The following is an 18521-nucleotide window of genomic DNA, read 5'->3' as shown; positions in this document are numbered from 1 at the left end:
GCCTAGCTACGATGACATTGCGAAGCCTAACAAACATATGTGAATCAAATAATTGATAATCATCCTCACAAATACGGACCATCTCTTCAGTAATAAATTGCCGTAGCTTCTTTATATCATTCTCTAATGGCATCTCTTTGGGTTTTCTCAAATTTGTTCTCTTTGCTTCACATTGAACTCTGGCTGTAAAAAAAATACTATCCCAATTATAATCCAGGACAGCTTTGAACAAATCTATCTCTGCGGATTCTTCCATTTTGTTTTGCATTATATATTCCCCTTTTAAGAAATTAATTAACTTTTTCAATATAAATCCAATTGAAAGCTTCAAGCCTGCTTTCAATGTCCCATCCTCTTTCAAAGTCATTTCAGAAATGGTTTGCGATATTTCATTAAAGTTACAACGCTTCACCACGTCCTCTCCAGAGAAAGAAGATTGATTTGTTCTCTTCCTAGTTTTTAAAATCAAATTTCCTAAGATGCGTAAATCACTCATTATAACTTTTCTCTCCTTCTTTGAACTTTTACTCCACAATTTTGTTCCTAACAATACTATAGCTTTGTCTGATCGACACAAATTTCCCACTTCATCATTCCGAAATTTGTCAAGAATATTCTCCTTTATTTCTTTACTTGCATTGGGAGCCACGGGATAAAATTTTACAACCCCAGTACACAGAGCATGCTCAGTACTACATTTCTTTTTGTGTTCATAAACCCTTCGTCCAGAGTAAAACCCCTTACAGCCAGCACACATAACAACTTCATGTGACCCTTGTGCTCTCTCACGCATAACTATTGAATTGTTTCTAGTGTTTGAATAAAAAATGCCCTTTTTCTTGAGATTCTCCATTGTTCTATCCCTTTCCTTTACAGGCTGTTTCATGGCCTCTGTAACTTCTGTCTCATCTTTGTGTTTCCTCATCAAATGCCTTGAGAGTTTTGTTTGCAACTGTCCACAGTATGGACAGGGTCTCCTTGGCTTTTTGTATTTCTCTGGGAAAAAAAAGAAGAAAATAAAGCACATCATGCTATGAACTATGAAAATAAATCAATAGACAGATCGTATGCACATCAGCTACATGACAGCGATAGAGAGGAATAGCATTCCAAATATTTAAGGCCTGGACAAGTAACTGTCATAATTCCTTCTTGTTATATACTTTTCTACCATCTATTCCTTTGGAAGAGGTATGTTAGATTTGTGGAGACCTCTGCCACATAACAAATCCAGTGAAAAGACGCCATATTTTTGTTTTGAAATAGAAATAAATAGATCAATCCACCCACTTCACTGGGTTCAGGGTTCCCTCTTCATTATAATCAAAATATGAACATAAATCGGAATAGTAACACATTGAAGTCTCATCTGAATACATAGATTGTCCTTTGTTGTTTCAGCGAAAAATCAGACAGAATGTCAAAAGAATTTTAGGTTTTTCCCCAACCACCCCTTGGAGGTATCAGTATCAGCGGAATGGTAAGCGTCATGTTTTTTACGTTGAGCAACAAAATTTACTCCAAATGCTTCACTCGACCCAGGCGGAAAAGCAATCAAGAATAGACCCAAGTCCTATCCAAAGACTAACATTTCATTTAAGTTTATTGTAGGCCCTTGGCCAATCGACAAAATTCAATTCACATAAATTATTTACAACAATCAGAAATTAATTATATCAATAATAGTAATAGAATGCAATGAAGGCAATATCATAATAATAATAATAATAATAATAATAAAAATAATAATAATAATAATAATAATAATAATAATAATAATAATAATAATAAAAATAATAATAATAATAATAATAATAATAATAATAATAATAATAACAGTAGCGGCAATAAGTAACAATTAATATAGTAACAAAAATAATAATAGACTATAGTTCATAGTCATAACAATGACTTTCTTTGTCATTGAGGGAGTGAGAAAACATCACCGGCTGGCAGAACAAACAGCCGACATCAATCAAACGTCCTCCAGACCGGTTGAGCATCGGCTTCATTAATTCCTTAAAGACTTCCCCCCAACTGCCTGAACGATGCTGATGCCCAGACAACTTAATCCTGATTTATATTTTGTGGGAATGAAATATGACATGTATATGCCGGAAATATTTCAATAACAAACACACTGTTCAGATAGAAAATATTTGAGTCTTGCCTTTGTTAATTGACACAGGTAAGTTAGGAAAATAAATGCTAGTAAAAACGATCAGCAAGTTCGTGAACACTGCTTCTCAACTCGAACATATGTTTTCATCAAATCTACACACATCATGTTGTGAGCTGAATTTTAATGATCTCAGTTGTCATTGAAAGGAAACCCAAGAATTTTAGAATAAAGAAAAATATTGAACCTGGAAGTCAAAAGGGTTTGTAGCACAGCAGACATTATCAAAGTATAATTTTAGTACCGACAAATTAAAAAGAAAATGTGCTTTTCTTTAAATGCTCCCAATCATCATATACTGTTTAGGTTGCAAGATTAATAAAAATGTTATCTACTCTGATTCTCGTTAAGTTTCCAGCTGGTCTGTGAAAAAAAGCCTTAAGCATCATAGAAATACAAAGAAACAGTTTTAATATATAGATGGGTTGTAACAAAAAAAAACCATTTTAACACTTACAATACAAGCAATTTAAGTCTATTACAGACAAAAAAACCCCCAATAAAATAAACATGAACATTTTTATGGCTGGTTTCACTGATATCACTCACACATTGGGGTTTCAGATTCTAAGATGTCCACCCTATCAAATTTGGATTTGTGCTTGTTATGTAAATGGTAGCGTATTTTGCGACGCAGCACTGCCAAAACAGAAAAAAATGCAATAACACAAATGCAGCACCATGGAGGGGGTGGAAGTTTTCTTTTAAAAGGAATGGGTAAATTAAAATTGATCCCACAAATATCAAAGGAGAAGAATGACAAAAAAATAACTCACCATTGCACGTAACACGTTGGTTTGCAAGTGTATAGCATTCGGGTTGAACCTGGGTCCCAGACTGGCAACGAGGTTCAGTCTGTGATAGTTGTGGATGAGGCTCTGACTGAGTTGGGGAATGAGCACTAGGTTCCAGAGACAATGATGTACTCAGCATTGGGTACCTCACAGAATACGTAGAGGAATCAGACTCGGAGTCAGCAACAAAATCGGGACCCTGTATATTTTGTGGAAAAGATGACAGATCAATCAATTTATTCATGTTGACAATAAACATGAAGAGCCATTGTTTAATAATCCAACTAAACAATTAGCTGGTTAATAATGCAAGTATAATAAAAAAGAGTTGAGAAAGGCAGACATATTGTCTAAGTATTTAATATGTTCAACTGTGCTTGGATAAATATAGATACACCAACCAGGGTTTCAGTAAACCGTTTTTAACCAACTCTTTAAATCCTACACCAGGACCAACAACTACAAAACAATTTTTTATATCACTACGATTCTGGACATATAAACGGTTGTCATTGCAACAATATGAACTTCCTAACCTTGCAACTGCAATATAGTTAACAAAAAAGTTGATAAACATTACGATGCAAGAGAATTTGGACAAAATGCGAGATCAAAAGTATAATCCCAACAGAAGCTATTTTAATTTTTCCTGGAAACGCATCATTTTCACATTTTGTCAAATAAAAAACAAACGACTTCAAATGTGAATGGCTCATCAATGAATATCACTTCAAAATATAACGAGGAAGGTTTAAAATAGTGTTATTGTTGGCGAAGTCCACTGCAAAGAAAAATTTTTAACAACAAAAAACTAGGAGATCTCACTGGTGTAAAACAGTGTTGTCCTTGTCCTGAAATATTGTATTGCGCCTAACAGACTGCAGGTCTCATCTTTTGTGGCAAATGTGTTTTGTCCACCACAAAATATGGTGATGTGAAGCATTTTGAGCATGGTGCCAACTGTGGATAAACGCTATACAAATGTTATGATTTTATTTTAATGTACATACTTACCACAAATGAATCATGTGATATGGAACTTTGTTCTGCATCACTTTCAGGCTCTGAGTTGGAGTCTATATAGAAAATAAAAACAAAAAAAAAAAGCTGAAGACTATCATGTGCAAGTTTTTCTCTAAACTTTTAAACAAAAAATCATGCCATCTTGTGCTGTAAAAGGATTTTTTTTTAATTATTTACCTTATGACTATTGTCCTTTGGAAAAAAAAAGAAAATTAAGTCCGAAACCTTCTGGCTATTTTCTTTTAAATTTCAAGAACGTCAGAGTTGGCAAGGGAGGACGGAAATATAATTCCAGAAACCAATCTGTCTATAATCATATCCATATGATAGTTTTTCGTTCAAGATTCAGGTACAGTCCACTTAGGATAATCGCAATACCTTGGATCATCGAAAATGTTGGGATTAACCGAAATTCAGTTTCCTGTCCACTATTTCAACATTTTACACATTTATTGTCAACTCAAACCAGTAAATAATATTCTTAGTCCACCACATACAGAGCAATTTGATTGAAACAAAAACCATATGGCAGCCCCGTGTAGATTTGTCAACCAAAAGCAGCTATGAAGCAAGCCGATATCTTATTCAGATTGGAAGAAGTTTCAATCTTTTTTCTCAACAATTCAACATTTGTCAGAGTTAAAGAGATTAGCCTTAATGAGAGACAATAAGCTCTCACCAAACTCATTGGTCACAATGCACAGTTGTTAATCCTAAAACAAAGGATATCGCTCAGTCTCTCTTTATAACTGTCATTTATAACCTGTTGTCAAGATTATGACCAGCCCCACCCCTCTTCTATTTAATGGCCACCGATGACGTCACAAACCCATACTGCAGAGCCCCGCCCTCTTTCGACTCTAACAGAGTGGTGACACACTACTGTAGCATTAAATCCTGCTCACTCTCGATTCTTCAACCTGTCACGATTTCATCCATGATGAAATTTAATCATGATATACTGTTTGATTTCTTGAATTTACCACTTTTTAAAAAACCGAAGTTTGTTGCAATTAACCAGTGACTTTTATATAGAATTATTTCCATTGCTTAGGAAATATTGTGATTAACCGAAAGTTGCGATTAAACGAGTTGCAATTATCCGGAGTGGACTGTAATAGTATTACACATCATGACTCAAAAAAAAAAAAAAAAAAAAGCAAACTATGTGTACCTAAATGTTATTCATTTCCTCATCAAATTACATTCTTACCATTAACATCATAGATCACATCAAAAGGGTTGTCTGGATTGACAGCAAGACATTTTTCAGGATTTTTAAAGCTCAAATCTCTCTGATCTGAAGTTACAAAAGAAATAGCATATTCTCAACATTAAACTATGATTTTGTGATGGCTGTGATATGGCATACTGTATGCATAAAGCAAGATGCAAAGACAGGTTTAAGTTTAAATTATTTTATATTCTTTTCAAAAATCCATTCTAGTTTTGCCAAAATAAAATAAACACGAGAAGTGTTGAGTTGGATAGCGCTAAAACTAAAAGTAGTAGTGGTAGTAGTAGTAGTAGTAGTAGTAGTAGTAGTAAACGACAGATCTTACTCACTAGTGTGAATCTACAGTCTACAGAAGTTACCGAATTATCTGACTCCACTTCCAAATGACTGACTGACAAGTGACAATCATCAATCGGTGTGTGTGTGTGATTAGGTACTTTGGTAAACGTCCATTTGGCCCTCCAGCAGGGAGCCGATAAATGGCCTAGTGGCTGTGACCCGATTTTTTGGACTTTTGAGTGATGGGTCTCAGAAAAAGTTCCATAGATTTTTTGTTTATGGATGGATTTTAATGATTTATGTCTTATTTTCTTCAGGAGAAATTACTCTATCGTTTGGTGTAGTTTATTTTAAAATCAATGACAATTTAGTATAACTTTTGATTATGGATAAAATAGGGTATAATTTAGCTTTGGATAATTAAAAGATTAGAACTTGGTAAATCAAAATTTCATGCTGGCACGTTTATTTAACATCTTAACTTTTTTATAAAATTAAATTCAGGGCAAAGTTGTATACAGCATCCATGAAATTCGTTCCAGTAAAATCCTTACTCAAATCTTAGCGGTCATTTTAGACCAGTTTTGAAATCCAAATGGCGGTTACTACCGGAAATGCAACAATTTTCAGGTCACAAAGTCCGTCAGTAAATAACAAAGGCAAATAGAAGACCATTTGTCAGCCTTTAAACTAACACAACTTTTTTTTCTGCTTATCTGATTTTCACAATTTTGGTATCATTAGAATCGTGTTGAAAAGCACTTTAAAATGATATAGGTTTCATTGAGCTCAATCCAATTTGAATTTTTTACCAAAGTACCTAGTGTGATGTCTACCCTATTGAAAATCTTAAATCAACTGTAATGTAATAAGAATGGCCAATAACTTACCATTTAAATTATCTCGGTGTCTCTTCAATGATGCCTCCAGCATCAATTTACCCCACGATGCCATAGACGTCTAGTTTGGAACTCAGCAAGTGACGAAAAAATACTTGCGGCTATAGAGAGGACGTCCGTCGGCCACTCTCTTTGCAAGTCAGTAGTCAGTGGTTATCAGATAATCCTTGGTTCTTGAAAAATATAGAAACACAGCGGTTCATTTAAAAAGACTCTTTTGTAGATCAAGATATAATGTTAGGTATTGCACTTTAAAATCTCTTCAGACATAGAACGGGTCAACTTGACGTCTAGACCAAATCATTTCGAAGATCGATATGGCAACAGCAACGCCTGGAATGGAGGATTTAAATGCGGCATCTGACGATTCTGGATACCTGGATACCTGGATACCTCTGTATAGAGCTTTTAGACTTGGTGTAGTCTCCTTCGCTCCTCCTCATCTATTAATGATTGGACCAATTTTTATAATTGAACTTGTTTCCTAGGGTGTTGCTTATCTCCAACTCTGCTTTGAATTTATTCAAATTTTTTGCTGATACTGTGGTTTCTTGTAGTTTATTCCAGTTATTTACAATTCTAGATGAAAAAAAGTTCCTTCTTTCATTTGTTTTAAAACGTTCTTTTTTCAGTTTCTTGCTGTTTCCTCGTGTCTGAATGTTCTTGTTTGGTTTAAGGAATCCTGCCTCTACCCTGTCTATTCCCTTTACTATTTTATATGTTTGGATCATATCTCCCCTTCTTCTCCTGTAATCTAAAGTCGGGAGATTTAATTCTTTCAATCTCTCACAGTATGTTTTGTCTTTCAGGTGTGTGATAAGTTTTGTTGCTCTCCTTTGCACTCTTTCCAAACAGTCTTTGTCTCCCTCAAACTTCGGATACCATATGCAGTTAGCATATTCCAGCTTTGATCTAACCATAGTCTTGTAGATGGTAGTCATGTGTTTTGTTTTCAGATTCTTGAAATTTCTTTTCACTATTCCGAGTGTTTTACTAGCCTTAGATTGAACATCTTTAATTTGCTTCTTGAAGTTTAGCTTCCTATCAATAAATACTCCTAGGTCTTTTTCCCCATTGGATTTCTGCAGGGGTTTTTCTTTCATTATATAGTTTGCTTCTCTGTTGTTTTTTCCTAGGTGAAGAACTGCACATTTATCTACATTGAACTCCATCTGTCATATTTCGGACCATTCTTCAAGCTTTTTCAAATCTTGTTGTAAGGTGTTTCTTTCTTCTTCTGTATTAGCTACTCCATAGAGCTTAGTATCATCGGCAAAGATTTTACATTTAGATGATAGATTGTCTGGCAAGTCATTGATATAAATCAGGAAGAGAACTGGTCCCAGTACACTTCCTTGTGGAACTCCACTTGTTACCAGTCTCTCTGTTGATGCTGTTCCATTCACTATCACTTTTTGTCTTCTATCTTTGAGGAAATCTCGGACCCATTTGACTGTCTGATCATTAATTTGATACTGTTCCAATTTCCTGATTAGGCGCCAGTGTGGAACTTTGTCAAATGCCTTTCTGAAGTCGAGGTATATGACATCTAAATTCTACTGCTATGACAGAAGATGCTCCATTTCACGACGTCGAGATGGCTTCAACTGGCATCAGGCATCAACATGCTACTCAATAATGGGTTTGATGAAGCGTTTGACTAAGAACTAAAGGCCGAGCTGATAACTGATAACCACCTACTACTGACTTGCAGAGTGAGTAAGTGAGTGCCGAGTGCCTCTTTATGCGCGAAATTGACTAAACATACGTTTCACGAAAAAAAGAGTTACTATGTTTGCTTGTCTCTTGTCACCAAGATAAGAATCCGGACCAAGATTCGATAAATCTGTTTCTAAAAATAGATTATAATTCGTATATCTTGTTCATTCCTCAGTTCATCAACTTTCACACAATTTTATATTAGGTTTTCATTACTATAAAAATCCATATAATGCTCTAGAATTTTAGAGAAAATTTCGGAAAGATATATTGCCTCACTATTGAAATATATCGATGAAAACACTGGTACCCCTATTGTACTTTTTTCAGGCGGTCACCAACGTGAAAATTTAGGCATAACTCTTCTTACTGTGGTGTTTAACAAATAACTTCAATACTATGATTTACAATTATATATCCTTGACGGTTGGGTTGACAACCTTAAACTAAAAATAGAAAAGTGAATGTGCTAGAGGTCAAATCAATAGGGGGACCGGATTTTGGTCTCCCTATTGGTAAAGTACTGTAAAATGAACTAATAGGGGTATCAAAAGTCTCCCTATCCGGTATTAATACATATATATATATATATATATATATATATATATATATATATATATATATATATATATAATAATATATATATATATATATATATATACTGAGAGTCCTGCCTCACTAATTAATTCCTAAGCGTTGAGATGGTGACGCAACTATTACATACAAGACCTTGCAGTCGAGTCGGCGGGGCTTTTGGGTTACACAACCACTATTTACCAATCGGTAGCGGTACTCTTTGATGTATACAACACTCACCGCCTTTACGCAAAGCCGCCTGTCTATAAATCAAGAGATGCTCTCCTAACTGTTCACAAGCGAGCTGTCAAACGAGCAATCGATGATTGGATAAGAATCTCAAGATCTCATATAATAAGGTAAGATTTGGAGAGGTGATATCAACCCACCCGTCATCGGACAGAACTTTCATTGCGTTATATCATATAAGCTTCGCCTCCTCTTTCTATACCGGAGTGGCGAGATTAGACGAGAGGACGCGAGAAAAAATTAATCACGTGTTCGGTCAGTCGATCGTTCGGGTTGCTTCGGCGTACAACTATAACTTGGTACTGAGCCTATTATAGGCATCATCAGAAATGGGCAGGCATAAAATTTATAGCAATTCAACGGCTAAATGTATCATTTACAGTGTTTTATTTACTCTCGGAAAATCTTGATTGAGAGTTGTTCGAAACCGGGTGCCTGAAATAGATTTCAATTCTCGAAACCGATTTATCAAACATTGATGAGATTCTTACCGTGGCTGTGAGATAGCCATTGGCCAAAATGGCCACACAGAGAATAATGTTTCTACAATTGATTTAAAATTAACATTCATATCTATTTTTAATTTTTCCTTGTCCTTTAGAATTTTTTGTGATCATCAAAACCGATGAATTTTCCAAGGAGATCAGAGTTTTAGTATTGCTTACCCAAGTAAGGTTATATTTTGTCACTTTTCACATAGATCACTGGCCTCGAGTACGGATGTGCCTGCACCCACCCCCCCCCCCCCCCCCACGACCTGCCACCGAGCAGTCTTGACTTTGTCTTCTTCCACAGACTTGCCAAATTGAAAACTTCAAATTTAGTAATTTTAATTGTGCGGAGTATCTATTCGTCCTTCATGTCGTATTCTTAAAAAGTGTCAAGCCGACCTTCAGTGCTTATGCAAATGAGGTAGGCGTGCAATACGCACAAGGCAATTGACGGAAAGGCCGTTTTTATTTTTGTAACCCATCGTCTCAAAACGGTATTATGTCGGAACGAACCACTTAAAAGCCGAATTTAATGTTAAACTGGTCAAAAATATAAATTGGTGGCATTCGCAACATAAAATATGGTCGCCATTCTCCTCAATAAATCATATAAACTCAAAACAAATCTAATATTTCTGGCTATAAAATAAATTTTCAACATCTTAACAAACCCGACTTAATACCACATTTGTCACCGTATTTTTATATGTATTAAATTCAAGGTTAAAAATAAATCGCATTGTTATTACAGTGACCTATATATGTCACTGCTTCCGTGGCTTATTGTGTGCGCCCATGTTATCTATGTATTTTACAGGAATTACAAAATCGGAGTGTTCAGTCCTTCAAGCCTTCACTTTTTTAACGACTGTTGAAACATAAGCATCGTTATAAGTATGAGTAGAAAAAAAAGCATATTATTCTCTCTCTCTCTCTCTCTCTCTCTCTCTCTCTCTCTCTCTCTCTCTCTCTGTCATATGTTCCCCCTTTTATCTATAATTTCTTCTCTCCCTCCATCTGTCTCTTCCTTTGTATTTTCCTCTCTTTATCTCGCTATCATACTCTTTCATTTCTTCACACACACACACACACACACTCTCTCTCTCTCTCTCTCTCTCTCTCTCTCTCTCTCTCTCGATATCGTTCTCGCTCTGTCTGTCTTTCTTCCTCTGTATTCTCTTTCTCTCACATACTCTCTCTCTCTCTCCTCTCTCTCCTCTCCTCTCTCTCTCACTATCTATCTATCTATCTATCTATCTATCTATCATCTATCTATCTATCTATCTATCTATCTATCTATCTATCTATCTCTTTCTAATTTCTTCCTCTTTTTTTTCTTAAAACCTTTCTCTCTCTTTATCTATCTCTCAATTTTAATTTCCCCCCCCACCCCCCTCCCTCCCTCTTTTTTTCTTGACTTCTGTCACATTTCTTTTCTCCTTGTCTCTCATTCTTCTTCCTATCTCTAATGTTCCCTATGTCGGGTTGTCCTTTTAAGTCTATTCCTCTATTTCGTCGTCGTCTTCTTCTCTCTCTCTCTCTCTCTCTCTCTCTCTCTCTCTCTCTCTCTCTCTCTCTCTCTCTCTCTATCTATCTATCTATCTATCTATCTTTCTCTATGTCTGAGTGGTCTCAAACGCGTTTCATCTGGGATATGGTGTCACCTTCTCTGATCCATTATTGTTTTTAAAAAAGGAAAAGAAAAGAAAAAAATAACAAAAGGGGACAGAGAAAACAAAGAAAAGTGTGAAATAAGGAAGAAGAATGTGCCACTATGTGCCCTTGTGGTGGTATGACACTCGCTTTCGGATCGGATTGGAAAATCCTGGGTTCGAGCCTCACCTGACGCATAGTTGAGTCCACTCTTACCGAACTCAGGTTTAAAATAAGTACCAGGCCGTTAACTGCGTTGTTCTGTCTGAAAATGTAATATCGCCTAACAGACATCATGTAGGATGTTAAGCGTTGCTGTTGGCCTGTGACACCCTGTAAAGCGCTTTGAGACTTCGAGCGGATATTGCGCTATATAAAAACTCTCGTTAGTATTTGTGACAAAGGTAGAAATTGCAGTTATTTGTTCTTGTTTCGACGATGATGAAATGATGGTAGTGGTGGTGTCACTGATCTAATGGTAGGCATAATGCTATTGTAGTGATATTGATTGTGATGTTGATATTTATGATATTGTGCAAATGATGGTGGTAGCGATTCTGATGGTAATGATTATGTTGTAAAAGTGCTTGTGGTAATGATGATGATGGTTTTAAAATTGATGTGGATCGACGTGCACTTATTTTCAGGTCTGATAACCATTTCCTTATGGGCTCATTGTTGTAATGGAAATCTCAAAAAAAAAAAAAAAATGACGCAAAATATTGTTCATTATACACCAATGTTAAACTAGGCCCATAAGCGGGTTCGGATGTCAGACCTGCGTATTTGTGGATGCTTTGTTAACCTACAATGCAGCACAAATCACTTTCGAAATGGTATTCTTTTATCCACTATAACACAATAAGTCGAATGCTTGGCAGGTCTGTATCACTGCGTACATAGACACACTTTAGTTGTACTAATATCTATTGAAATACCACCTTGAATGGTGATAAGCCAAATTACACATCTGGAATACAACATTTGCATACAAAGTTGTTTGAGTACAGAATTATTGAGAAAAATCGTGGATTTATTTTTCTTGTAACCATTGTTTAAAATGTATCAAGCTTTTTATGTATATATTTCCGTCTTTTTATTTTTTAATTTTAAACTAAAGTTAGGAATTTGTTTTTGGTCTGTAATCGTAACTTTATCAGACTTATTAGACCCCTACCCAGATCAAAACAACAACCCCAACCCCCCTGACAACATTACCCCTTGTTCTGAGTTTAAGAACATAGGCAAGTTATTGTTCTTAGGCCAAACTGGGCTTTAATGTTCTGTATCATTCTATTTCACCCAGTTTCAACCCGTTGACATTTTACATCCCAGCCCGTTGACATTCTAACTTCTCGTCAGGGCAAAAGTGGATACCAAATACTTAATAGTATTAGCTAACGAACGAAGTACTGAAAATATTGAGGACTTGGTATCTGTGTCCTTTATTAGTCTTTAATATATTGACATCGCCTATGGACATAAGTTTAAATGCAAAGTTCTGCTTTCGGCTTTGGAATTAATTTGCGTGTTGTAAATCTGCCAAATTCCATCCCGTCTATACATTTACCTCGTTTATTGCCAATTTGATAACGCATTGAATTTTCCATGAATTAAATCTATCATTATGTTATACAGCTATTCTATTCAAGACAGTACAACTTATAACAACATTTTCTTAGGTATCGACATCGTTCAAAAATTTTGGCTAAATTCAAGCCATTATTGATGGCACTCACTGAATTATCAAGATTATATTATTTTTTATAAAACTGCTTCTTAAGAGATACATAACTTTGATGTTTTTTGCGCTGCTTATACTATTATGACTAATATATATAATATTTTTGACAAATTTAATACTAGTCATTTAAAACAAATAGTTACTGAGTGCTTTCCCACTATTATAGATTGAAAAAAATGTAAAAAAGACAAAACACACATACACACACACACACACAAATCAAACAAATAAACACACAAAAGCAGGAAAATACCCCCCCCCCCCAAAAAAAAACAAAAAAAAAACAACAACAACAAAACAAAACAAAACAAATAAAACAACAACAACAACAACCCCCCCCCCCCCCCCCCCAAAAAAAAATCAATAAATAAAAAAACCTGACGAATCTTCCTCTGTGCCCAGCCAACCCAAACTCTCGAGCAGGTATTTGAATGGAATACTTGCCAATAGGAGAACACGAAAACAGTTCCTTATAAGAAATCAATCACCATACTGGAATAAAAATCATATCCCAGATGGAGAAAAAAAAACCCACGAAATTAACACATACACAAACACACACACACACACACACACACACACACCTCAAACACACATACACACTCAACTGATTATTTGACTCACAAACAGAGGAGGTGGGCTTTGTCAAACATTTAAAACGATACGGATATATCATGTAATTACGTGGATTCGAATCCAGCTCAGTAAAAACAAAAACGGAATATTGCCCAGCTTTAGTGTGAAGGACGAATAGCGCAAGCAACACTATTAATTTGTCCTTACGTACGGCAATGGCGGTTGATGCTATTCGACCTTAAGGACGAATAGGGCTACCCTTAATAGGATTCAATAGTCGTAACGTCACTTCCTTCCTAATGACGCATGGTAACTTAGCAACACTGGCTCTAAACTATCGGAACAATGGCGGACGCCCGTATGAAATATTTCTCCTGCGAGCATAAAAGCGTATCCAAAGGAAAAAACCCCATAAATTTGATCATGTTTTGACTTTTACACATTCTTGTCACAAGGCATATGAAAAGTTCTAGCCAGCTTGAAGTATAAAAAGTAATGATTTTCTTTGTTTAGAACCAAGATGGCCGCCGTTGCCAGGCGGCGTGACATCAGACTACTGAATCCAATTGTGTATAAACAACCACAATACTATTGTAGTATGATGGTTTCATACTTCTTGTATTTTTTTAAATAGCACTTTCTGTTATGGTCTCCTTCTATTCGTCTTGCGGTATGCTGCGCGCCGTCGCACTTAAGTGGGGAGAAAGGATAAAACCAGTGGCGCACCTCGCTTCAACGTCATTCGCCTCCCGACTCACGTCGGGGGCAATCCTAATTGAAATAAAACTATTAGATAGTAAGATTTAATAGTGTGTTATTTCTGTTTCTTTATTTGACAGGTATGTTGAACTTTTATTATTAACATTGTCATAAGCATTATTATTATTATTATTATTATTATTATTATTATTATTATTATTATTATTATTATTATATTATTATTATTATTATTATTATTATATTATTATTATTATTGTTGTTGCTGTTGCATTTATTGTTTTAATTATTGACATCGTGATTTCTTATTTTATTCATATCATTTCCGTGGATTGTTAATGCCTTTGTGTAATGACAGTAAATCGAATACGTGCCAGTATAACTTGTATCTGTCATGAGGAAAATACTTAGTCTAATTAATTGATTACATGAGTGCTAGCAATAATCTGTTTATCACGATTACAAACTTACCACGATCTTTATTACTGGTGATTTGTAAATAATATCGGCCTACTCTAATGTTGTTGGTATAGTTATCCTGTCACTGTCACATCCCTTCCATCTATCCATCTATATCTCTCTGTATCTATCTATCTATCTATCTATCTATCTATCTATCTATCTATCTATCTATCTATCTATCTATCTATCTATCTATCTATCTATCTATCTATTCATCCATCCATCTACCGACCGACCTACGGACCTATCTATCTGTATACTTACTAATCTGTCTGCCTATGCACATATGTACCCATCTTTATATATTTACCTTTTCAATTACTTAGTATGAGATTACAGTTGGCTACATATCAATCTACCTAATAATCTATTCAACTACCTATATGCCTGTCACCTGATACACATATAGGCATAAGTACCTATTGTCTGACTAGCTGTATGCTCAGTTATCGGTCTGTCTGTCAAGCTTTCTTGGTCATTAATCGTTATAGCTGTATAATGTCTTGATGATGCCCTGCATCATAGAATTATACCAAACTTCTGAGATTGTTGGTAGTGATTTATATCTTATGCTTTTATGCTTAATGATGTTGGCATATTCGATGCCATTATCTCACTTGGTAAATATTCATGTTTTATTGATACGTTCGATTATCATTATATTACTAATTTTGGCCGTATCGCCACTCGACTTACGTTGAGGCTGAGTGCCAATCTTCATTTTCTATTCCATTATATAACATGCATTGGCCGTATCGCCACTCGACTTACGTTGAGGCTGAGTGCCAATCTTCATTTTCTATTCCATTATATAACATGCATTGGTCATTCGCCTCCCGACTCACGTCGGGGTAATCCTAATTGAAATAAAACTATTAGATAGTAAGATTTAATAGTGTGTTATTTCTGTTTCTTTATTTGACAGTGTCGCCCCTTCCTTAGAACCAATCACGACCCTGAGCATTGCGCGAGAGAAAAACTCAGCATATCTCTTGCGCAAAATAAGATCTTGTTTTGTTCTATAACTCCCTCTTCATTCGTCCCAAGCCTCAAGAAGCCTGCCACGCTGCCTGCCAAAATAGCGGCACTGGCAACTACACACATCTCATTCTCAACAACAAAAACTACACCTCATTATCAAGAAATATCTCGCCACCAAACCTCTCAGAACAACTCCATACATCCTCCCTATCAAATCTCTCTCATTTACTCCATCGACTATATTACACTTTCCTCATTAAAAACTACACGTAACTCGAAGAAAACTACAAAGAGGCTTCATTATTGTATGTACCCCCTGCAACCCAAATAACAAGATACCACAATAACAAGATTATTACATTGGCGCCCAGCGTATGGGAAGGCCCGACACTGTGAAAATAAGGACCGCTTTGACTGTGCAATAGATGATAGCGATGTTGGCTGCATAGCAACCAAGAGAGGGCATCCGATGACAACCCTAGATAACAGTGATGACAACCCACGCTGAGACAAAGAAATGAAGTGAATGATCTGATGTGCGGTGTTAATCGTATTTTCTCTTAACAGTGAAAATATTATGTTTAGAAACATTCTTTACATCAGGCCTGATAATTTTATTTTATATTTCCTTTCATTTTTTGTTGTGTGTTTTAACGTGTCATTGTATTTCATTTCTTTTGCCTTTTGTTTCGCTGCCCGGTCTGATCAACCGAGTGGTGAGACATATTTGTTTTAAATTATTTACTTATATTTCCCCCCCCCCCCCCCCCCTTCCACCTCCAGTACCTCCTCGTCCCCTCTCCACGTGAATATTTACCTCGTTTGTTTGCTTTTATTATGACTTTTTAATTTGTATTTTTTCTCACTTCCGTTACATTTTTTTCCACTATGCTCATTTTATAATAGCTCCATTTATTTGTTCTTGACACTTTGTCCATGCACGCAAATTTTATAGTGATTTGGTTTATGTTTATTTTGACTTGTACCTTTCTGGTCTGTGGACAGTACCATGAAATTGATAACATATGTTTGCGTGTGTCAAGCACTTCACTCACAGCATGAGTGCTCAGAACACATCATTTTGTATGTTATGATCAGTAGAACGTAACCTCCAAGTACATGGAAATAATAATACTTTTCCATCTTTCCTTCTTTTGGAAGACAGTTGTTAATGTTAGGTCATACTTTCTGGTTGATTGCGCACACTAAGACTCGCTGACTGGGTTAGATGTCAGACATTCAACAACTCCTCTCTTTGCTTTTATCAGATATCTCAAGTATTGGATTCCAAGTAAATCCGGAAACAAGCCCTTCTGTCTCCCCTTTTCTCCTGCCTGCTATCAATTTCAGACAGGACTTAGTGGACTTAGTTGTTCTTTTGTTAGAGACGAAGTGTGACTTTTGAAAATGCATTTCTTTGTTTGGGGGCTTAGTTGGAATTCCCGCATTCCAATTTTCTCCCCTTTTGGCTGTTCAGTTCTTAATTTTATTTTACTTTGTACTGACATTCACCATTCTACGCGCCCCTCATCCACCTCCTACCTCCCTCCACTCCCTCTTCCCCGTCACTCACTCATCACTTATTGTTAATCACTTTTGCAGTCCTTACAACTCCACCGCCCCCCCCCCCCCTTCTCTCTCTCTGTCTCACTACCTGTTCCTCCCCCCCCCCCTCTCTCTCTATCTCTCTCTCTCTCTCTCTCTCTCTCTCTCTCGCTCTCTCTCTCTCTCTCTATCTATCTATCTATCTATCTCCAACGCTCTAGTAAAATGGCTGAGTCGATTCAGAATTTGATCGACGGCATCGCTGCTCTGTCGAATGAGCAATAAAGAATGGAATTGCTCAATGCAGTGCAGGAAACAAAGAAAACGGAGCAACCTGTCAATGTCTCAGCCGTTAGAGCTGACGCTCCACGACTTTCCACCTTTTCCGGGGATGACGGGTCCCCTTCTCATTGTTCCTTTTTGCAGTGGAAACTGGAGGTTAAAGACCTCCAGTGCTCTCATATGTTCTCGGAACGCATCCTTGTGGCGGCCATGAGACGTTCTCTAAAAGGGCTACCGGCCGACCTCATTCTTCAGATGGGGGAGGAAGTGACCTGCGACGCGATCATTCAAAGTCTTGATCGACTTTATGGTAATATTTTGCCTTCTTCCGATCTCTTGCAAAAGGTTGTCATCGCGTCGCAGGTAGAGAATGAAGCAGTCACAGCGTGGGCTGTTAGGCTTCAGGCCTTGGTGGCACAGGTGTCAGGCAAAGTGCCACCTCTCATTACTGCTGAAGGTGGAGCGGACATGTTGAGCGCTCATACATGATTGCATGGGCATTACGATAATTGCTATTTTATTAATTGCTATTATATTATTATCTTTTATGTATATTTTCCTCTTTATCTGGGATTAGTTGCTTATAGTTTATTAAGAAAATCGGGACGATTTTTGTCTTGAGGGGGAAGTATGTAGTATGATGGTTTCATACTTCTTGTATTTTTTTAAATAGCACTTTCTGTTATGGTCTCCTTCTATTCGTCTTGCGGTATGCTGCGCGCCGTCGCACTTAAGTGGGGAGAAAGGATAAAACCAGTGGCGCACCTCGCTTCAACGTCATTCGCCTCCCGACTCACGTCGGGGGCAATCCTAATTGAAATAAAACTATTAGATAGTAAGATTTAATAGTGTGTTATTTCTGTTTCTTTATTTGACAGGTATGTTGAACTTTTATTATTAACATTGTCATAAGCATTATTATTATTATTATTATTATTATTATTATTATTATTATTATTATTATTATTATTATTATTATTATTATTATTATTATTATTGTTGTTGTTGTTGCTGTTGCATTTATTGTTTTAATTATTGACATCGTGATTTCTTATTTTATTCATATCATTTCCGTGGATTGTTAATGCCTTTGTGTAATGACAGTAAATCGAATA

At 36.2% G+C, this 18521-nt stretch overlaps 1 protein-coding gene across 1 annotated transcript in view; it reads left to right on the top strand.

Moving 5' to 3' along the window:
• The first annotated feature begins 17292 nt into the window (after positions 1–17292).
• Positions 17293–18521, top strand: part of LOC144977209 (uncharacterized) — a 21425-nt gene continuing 20196 nt past the window's right edge. Inside the window, exon 1 of the mRNA XM_078922166.1 lies at positions 17293–18284. Coding sequence (XP_078778292.1) covers positions 17413–17895 — 483 coding nt within the window. The 5' untranslated portion in view covers positions 17293–17412 and the 3' untranslated portion in view covers positions 17896–18284. The remainder of the gene's footprint in view (positions 18285–18521) is intronic.

The sequence above is a fragment of the Berghia stephanieae genome, chromosome 7 (genome assembly GCF_034508935.2).
Source record: "Berghia stephanieae isolate SIO BIC M18660-M18661 chromosome 7, UCSD_Bste_1.3, whole genome shotgun sequence".
Lineage (NCBI taxonomy): Eukaryota > Metazoa > Mollusca > Gastropoda > Nudibranchia > Aeolidiidae > Berghia > Berghia stephanieae.
Note: the sequence above shows the minus strand (reverse complement) of the source record. Positions and strands in the feature narration are given on the sequence as shown.